Source organism: Xiphophorus hellerii, chromosome 14 (assembly GCF_003331165.1).
Source record: "Xiphophorus hellerii strain 12219 chromosome 14, Xiphophorus_hellerii-4.1, whole genome shotgun sequence".
NCBI lineage: Eukaryota > Metazoa > Chordata > Actinopteri > Cyprinodontiformes > Poeciliidae > Xiphophorus > Xiphophorus hellerii.
Genome location: NC_045685.1, coordinates 29342286 through 29350182, shown reverse-complemented (window position 1 = coordinate 29350182; position 7897 = coordinate 29342286). Strand labels below are relative to the sequence as shown.

The following is a 7897-nucleotide window of genomic DNA, read 5'->3' as shown; positions in this document are numbered from 1 at the left end:
TAGGATTTTCAAAATAAAACATAAGGAAGTAGTTCATTATTTATTGAAAGGCCCAGTGGTTGGGGACCACTGAGTTAGAGGACTTCCAGCAAGTCCCAGATGTTGAAAAATTTCAAAGTCTCGAAAGTCTTTGACAATTTTGTGACAGAGCCCCTCTTCAGAAGCTGTCTGTTAAAATCCTGCCCATGGGGTTTTCCTGCATAAGGTCTTGAAATCCTACCTATCAGTCTGGGCCAATTTAAGCCCTTTTCTGCAGGCAGGTGGCCAATGCTTTGGAAGTCCCTGGAACTATTTTCTGTGAACACATGAGAAATTATTCAACCACACCAGGCTGTCATGGGCTATCGCCCCATATGTGCTTACCCCCACTCAGATTCTTACTGAGACTCTGATTACAGACCCAGACAGAACAAGCGGACCCGTCCTGGTTCTGATTTATGTGATTTATTATCCTGTGACGGAATCATCAGAAGAAATGGGACGGACTGAGGTCCTGCTGATACTTTTCTGAGCAGGACAGACCCGGTTTGGTTCTGAAGACTGGGGCTGCTGCCCCCTGCTGCCCACTTAGACTCATTACAGCTGAGCAGAGAAGGACAAGTGGGTCAGACCCGGTTCGGTTCTGGAAACCTTCAACAGTCCAGTAAGAGCTTCAGATGAAATCCAGCCAATCAGGCTGCAGGAACACAGTCAGCTGATCACAATGGCTCAGGTGTTTCTGGTACCAGAACCGGGTCATATGAAGGCGAGGTGCTGATGTTCCTCCAGGCCATAAAGGTTCTTGTTCTGCTCAAACAGATCCACCAGGTTCTGCAGGTAAACGCTGTGGAGACCATCGATGTCCTCTGAGGTGGGACACGCCGACCGGGTCACTGGGATGGGCTTCCCGACTGGAACGGACAGAGACAAGGTCAGGTTATACCCGGTTCTACCTTGTTCTACAGCAGGTTCTACTGCTGGTTCTACGCTGCAGTAGAACGCCTCTGCCTGGTTCTACTGTTGGTTCTGCCAGGCAGAATCTGGTTCCAACCGGTTCTACCATGGGTTCTGAACCAGGTTCTACCAGAACCTGGACAGAGAACCTCCAACTGTTGAAAAAAACTGAACATGAATAAATAAAAACATGAATCGGATCCAAAAGGTTAACAGAACCAGAATTTATTCAAAATTAAATCTTTAGTTTTATTAACTATAAATGAGCCAAATGGCCTCTAACAGAAACAAACATGAATCTTGAAAGTGAATTTAGTTATTAGTTTAATAAGAACTGTGTTTAGATCACAACGGATATTTTTAAATGTGATTTATTTATAAATACTGCCATAAAACAAACATTTAACATTTCAGCTTTGGACACAAATAAAATCTAGATGACGTTTTGGGTTAAGTTGATTTGACCAATTTATACATAAAACACATTTTGTCTGTCGCCTACAAATCTTAAAATATGACATTGAGACGGGTGGAAATTAGAACCCATTAGTATGAAGTGGTGAGTAAATTGGAGCAACGCAACGCAACCAAGGCAGGTTGACAATTTGAACAGAAAAAAACTGTTCAAATAGGAGGGCAGGTGTGTGTGTGTGTGTGTGTGTGTGTGTGTGTGTGTGTGTGTGTGTGTGTGTGTGTGTGTGTGGGTGTCAGGTATACGGCTCAACTTGCACACACAGGGTAAGTTGAGCCGTATCAATATTTTTGGACATAAAACATTTTTATTTACACTTCAGATTCAGAACTTCCTAAAAACTGCAGATAAAGTAGCGACCAAGCTAACGTAGCCTTGATATAGAAATGCTAAATATTAAAAATGGTTCATTTTATTCCAGATTCCCTGAGAACAAACAGATAATTAATTCAATATGAATAATTTATCCATCCATTCATTTTCTAACACTTTGTCCTTAATGGGGTCAGAAGGTGCTGCTGCCTCTCCAGCAAGGCATTTGGGCGAGAGGCGGGGTCACCTAAACGGATCACCTGGACGGGTCGCCAGTCCATCACAGTGAATAAATTCTAACTAGATTTAAATCCAGTTTATAACCAGACAGATTAAAGGTTTAACTGGTAGAGATCAGAACCTCTAATGTGACCCGATACTAGAACCCGGTTCACTCCGTCGGGATTATTCTACTGGTGCTGAACAGAACCAGGAACAGAACCGCTGATCAGTTCTGTTCCTGGTTCTGGTCCATAAGATACAAAACTGAACATGGAAAACATTCTGTGTGGTTGGACCCTTACTGGTTCTAAACTGGGAGGCGGTCTGGCTCTACTCTGGACCTCCCAGTTCTGTCAGAGGTTCTGGTGGGTCCAACATGGAGGCCGGGTCAGCAGAACTTACCCACGGTGTGAACGGGCTTCCTGTAGGGAACCAGGCCGAAGCTGTACTGGAAAACTCCTCTGGCGTGGAACAGAGGCATCGCTATTCCCATGATGCTTTGCAGCCGGTTCTGCTGACACAACAACATCCCATAATATTAAACACGACCAACACAGAGCTGAGAAAAGCTTTCGGACTCTGAGGTCCACATTTTGTCTCCAGACCAACACTGGACTCCATCCCTCTACTCTGGTACCTGAAGGTAAAACCTGTTCATCTCCTACCAGAACCAGAGTCCAGAGGTTCTGGTTCTGGACTCTGGTTCTGGACTCTGAGGTTCTGTAGAGAACAACCAGAATTATGAAACATGATGCTGCTTTCTCCAGAACCGTCTCCACAGGTTCTGGTTCTGTTTACAGAACGGTTCGGTTCTACAGTACAACAAAAGTCCCGACTCTGAACGTCTCCAGGGAAACGGAGACAGGATGGACCACCTGCAGACGTTTCCTACCAGAACATGGACGTCCAGCTGGACTGACGGCAGAGTGTTGATGAGGACAACTGTGACTCTGGAGGAGCTGCAGATCCACAGCTCAGGTGGGAAATGTGTCCAAATGTCAGTTAAACCCATTCATGATGTTAAGACTTTTTGACTGTTCCTTGCATTAGCCTGCAGTGGCTACATAGCAGACCGACCCGGTCCGGTTCTGGAAAACCTCTGGCACAGTAAACTGGATGTCAACCAGACTGGGACCAGACTGGGAATGATGGTTCACATGAGGCAGGACAGACCTGGACCAGTTCTGTCCAGGCCAAATACGGACCAGTTACAGAAGTAGTTATGTCACCATGAGACAATTCATTTTCTCATAAGTCTAAAGTGGTGAAAATATTTATAAACATTATTATGATCACCAGGAGAAATAACTTTTAACCAAAAGAATAACATGTTTAGCAATATAATCAGTGATGGCATAGTTACTTTGAAAAAGTAACTTTAATCAGATTACTGATTACTCCTTGAAAAAGTAACTTAGATTACTGACTACTTTATTTGGAAAGTAACTAAGTTACATTAAAAGTAACTTTTACCTGTGAAAATTACATTGATCTTTGCCAAAATTTAATTGCAAGTTACACTGCCTGGCCAAAAAAAAGTCGCCACCTGGATTTAACTAAGCAAATAGGTACAAGCCTCCTATTGGATAAGTACTGCAGAGGCGATTATCTTTCAGCTGGCAACAAGTTATTTAACCCCAGCTGATGCAATGAGTAACTCCTCATTTCTTAAACAACCATGGCAAAAGACACATCCTGTGGTCGTGGAAAAGACGTTAGTCTGTTTAAGAAGGGTCAAATCATTGGCATGCATCAAGCAGAGAAAACATCTAAGGAGATTGCAGAAACTACTAGAATTGGGTTAAGAACTGTCCAACGCATCGTTAAAAACTGGAAGGATGGTGGGGAACCATCGTCTTCCAGGAAGAAATGTGGTCGGAAAAAATCCTGAATGATCGTGATCGGCGATTACTTAAACGTTTGGTCAAATCAAATCGAAGAGAAACAACAGCAGAACTCAGGAGTATGTTTAATTGTGAACGCAAAAGCATTTCCACACGCACAATGCGAAGGGAACTCAAGGGGTTGGGATTGAACAGCTGTGTAGCCGTAAGAAAACCTCTAATCAGTAAGGCTAACCAGAAAAAAAGGCTTCACTTTGCTAGGGAGCATAAAGATTGGACTCTGGAGGAATGGAAGAGGGTCATGTGGTCTGATGAGTCCAGATTTACCCTGTTCCAGAGTGATGGGAGCATCAGGGTAAGAAGAGAGGCAGGTGAAGTGATGCACCCATCATGCCTAGTGCCTACTGTACAAGCCTGTGGGGGCAGTGCTATGATCTGGGGTTGCTGCAGTTGGTCAGGTCTAGGTTCAGCAACATTGTGGCCCAAAGAATGAGGTCAGCTGACTACCTGAATATACTGAATGACCAGGTTATTCCATCAATGGATTTTGTCTTCCCAAATGGAACGGGCATATTCCAAGATGACAATGCCAGGATTCATCGGGCTCACATTGTGAAAGAGTGGTTCAGGGAGCATGAGACATCTTTTTCACACATGGATTGGCCACCACAGAGTCCAGACCTTAACCCCATTGAGAATCTTTGGGATGTGCTGGAGAAGGCTTTGCGCAGTGGTCAGACTCTCCCATCATCAATACAAGATCTTGGTGAAAGATTAATGCAACACTGGATGGAAATAAATCTTGTGACACTGCAGAAGCTTATTGAAACAATGCCACAGCGAATGCAGGCTGTAATCACAGCTAAAGGCGGTCCAACAAAATATTAGAGAGTGTGACCATTTTTTGGTGGCAACTTGTTTTTTGGCCAGGCAGTGTATTTTATAATGGTAACATCAACAATGTGTCTCCAGTCATAAGACTGAACTAAAGAGGAGATTTTTAATGGTTACAACAGTACAAAAAGAAAAAACTTTAGTAATTTGAGTGTTTTTGTGTGTTTCTATTGTCTGGAAAACTCTAAGAAGGATTTTAACCCCCAGCCTCCACGTTGTGCGTTACGGCCCTGTTTGGTGTCAGAGTGCACAGAGCTCCTCCTGCTGCTCCACAATTCAGCGAGCCCAGAAAGGCTCGCTGAATTGCAAGCTTAACTTAAATTGCAAATTTAACGACTCGTTAAATTTAACGATTCGTTAAATTTGCAAGTGACTTAAAAGAAAAAAGCCCAAAGCCGCTGATAACCGGACTTGGCAACAGAAACTCACATTAGTTCCTGTTTTTCCACCAACAAAATGCGCATCTCCCTCCATTGTTTACGTTTCTGTTGCTGATATTGTCACATAAAGACGTCGACAAGACGTGTAGAGGAAATACAATTAAATAACAAAAGAAAATAGTAACGCAAAGTTATTTTGATAAGTAACTGTAGTCTGACTGCTGGATTTGAAATAGCAACGCGTTAGATTACTGTTACTGAAAAAAGTGATCCGACGTCAGTAACGAGTTCAGTGAACACAACATAGAAGTTCTATTAAAAAAAGAACTTTGTTTTTTGTGTATCTAAATTTTATATATGTTTATTGAATGTAAAAATGTTTTTACTTGGTGTAGTGGCGATTGTTTGTCAAACCAAACATCCAATAAAAGTTCTATCAGCCACTATGAGGCACTGGGGTCCAGATTCTTCACACAGGCAAAAGAAGTTCACTGTCCAAACTTGTTTTGTTGTTCTGGATGATTTATTTTGTTTCAGCAAAACAATTACAGAGTTCAAACCTTTTCTTGTTTTCAGGCTACCTCGCTTGCTCTGTTGCTCTGGTAAAAACCATAGGCCCCAAACCCAAATGCCTGCTGGTCCTTTACCAGGCCCCTACACTTATAGAAAGTGGATTGATCCACCTCACTTCCTGTCTTTAGAAAACAAATAAATAAGAACAAATAATAAAAACAAAAGATAAATAGAATCGACAATTATTAACCTGCAAATAATACAAAAACTAGAAATGTAAGAATAAACTAACAAAATTCAAATGCATAAAGAAATAAAGAATAAATAGCTCCAACAGTTGTTTTAGTTCTTAATAATTCTAATAAATATAAGAATTTTTTTAATGGAAATGCCCGCTGTCTCCTCCTGGTGGCGGACATGACAAACTGCAGGCTTCAGCTCCGTTCCCATAGTAACGGACTCATGAGCCGATAGCTCGTTAGAGTTGAACTGAACTCAATCCGTATGTTTTTCATATCTATCTTCTTTGGTTTGTTTCTTTTAGTCCAAATTAATTCTTTTTAATTTATTAATATCTGTGTTTTTCCCACCACCTGTAAGTGTTATTTATTAGAGACTTAGACTTAGACTGACTTTATTGTCCTTTTGCATGCACAGGGTGAATACAGAACGAAATTTCGTTGCATACGGCTCAGGACAATGTTTTGAGCTTTCAATGTTGTGAGGTTACTCCAGAATAAAATAAAATACAGTATAAAATATGAATATAAATATGAATATAAAATATAAAGTGCAGGAATGACAGTAAAATAGAAGTTATTTAGCTCTGTACATGTGCAAGGTATGAAGTGGAGACCAGATTTTAAGTGCAGTCCAGTTAAGAGTTCAGCAGTCTGATGGCAAGTAGGAACAAATTGAAATTTTTTATTTACAATGTCTTATTGTGTTGTTGAAAATTTTAGCTAACCCTATTTTACAAAGCACAAGTATTAGTTTAGTTTATTATTACCAATAATAAACTAAACTAACTAATTTTTCTACCAATTAAATGTTTTCACTGACATTATTTGGCTGCTGTTGTATGTCTATAGTTTTAAAATGTTGTTTTTAACTATTAGTGTGAATATTATTCAGCATTAAATGTAACTTAGCTGTTAGCCTCAAGCCGTTAGCATTGAGCCATTAGCATTGAGCCCTTAGCATTGAGCCGTTAGCATTGAGCCGTTAGCCTTTGGCTGTTGGCCAGATTGATTCCAGATGTTCAGGTTGAAATAATATTTTTAATACTGATCAATATGTTTATTTATTCTCTTTATTTAAGAGGTGAAGCTCTGAGGAGAATCTACTGAACTGTTGCCATGACAACCTGAGCAGGTGGACATGGAAACAGATTCATCAATATAAATGTTGTTTGAAATTAAAATGTTGTAATAAATAATTGTGTTGATATAAATTGTGTTTTTATTGATATTACAAACATTAAGTTGTCTGGGACAGAAATGACATCATTTCCATCTGGCCCAGATGCCTCAATGAATGAGGGGCCAGCAGAGACCCGGTTCTGGTTTACCAGAGGTGAAACGGTTTATGGGCCAGTTGGTGTGTCCTCAACTGGGCCAGACCTGACCCGGTTCTGGGCCACATGGGCCACATCTGGTAAACCAGCACTGGGCCCTGGGGGCCAGATGGAAGAACCAGCTGAGGTCCAGACCGAGTTTGTGTCACTTTTTGTTAATAACTTAATCTGAGGTTCAGATGAAGATCAGCTGATTTGATGTTGTTATGATGTTGGACATGAAGATGATCTGCAGAGCATCAGATGCATCAACACTGAGAAATAAAACACGGCTGAAGTTACTGGACCGACCCGGTACCACCAGTTTAATCCAGAACCATGGCGAAGCATCATCAGCCAGTCAGAACCAGAACCAGACGAGATCAGGTTCTGGTGAAAGTTCAGTCAGAATAAAAAAATCTTGCTGGTCCATCTGGTTCTGATCCATCTGGTCCAGAACCTCCAGCAGCAGCTAACAGCTATTAGCAGCCAGTTCTTTTAACTGGTCAATAAACCAATAAAAATCAGAACCAGATGATGCTGAACAGAAACATCTGTGGTGAGTTCATGGTTGCAGGAAATCCCAGCGCTGGGATCTAGAGACATTTTTAAGCATAGATTTACTTCAAATAGAAGCTGACAGGTTCTGAACATAAAGATCTGGTTATGAATTTCTACTAAAACTGTTCAATAAACTTCAAATCTGCAGTTTTCCAAATGTTTCACAGTTCATGAACGCAGCATGATGGTGGGACGTAAAACGGTCCAGATC

At 41.2% G+C, this 7897-nt stretch overlaps 1 protein-coding gene across 2 annotated transcripts in view; it reads right to left on the bottom strand.

The window, feature by feature from the left end:
• Positions 1 to 422: 422 nt before the first annotated feature.
• The window catches only part of LOC116733069 (2-acylglycerol O-acyltransferase 2-A-like), a 17548-nt gene continuing 10073 nt past the window's right edge, over positions 423 to 7897 (bottom strand). Inside the window, exons 8-9 of one of the 2 annotated variants that reach the window (XM_032583762.1) lie at positions 2342 to 2450; positions 423 to 890 (exon numbers count right to left, since the gene is read on the bottom strand). In XM_032583762.1, coding sequence (XP_032439653.1) covers positions 736 to 890; positions 2342 to 2450 — 264 coding nt within the window. In that variant the 3' untranslated portion in view covers positions 423 to 735. The remainder of the gene's footprint in view (positions 891 to 2341; positions 2451 to 7897) is intronic. The other variant, XM_032583761.1, reaches the window with a different exon arrangement.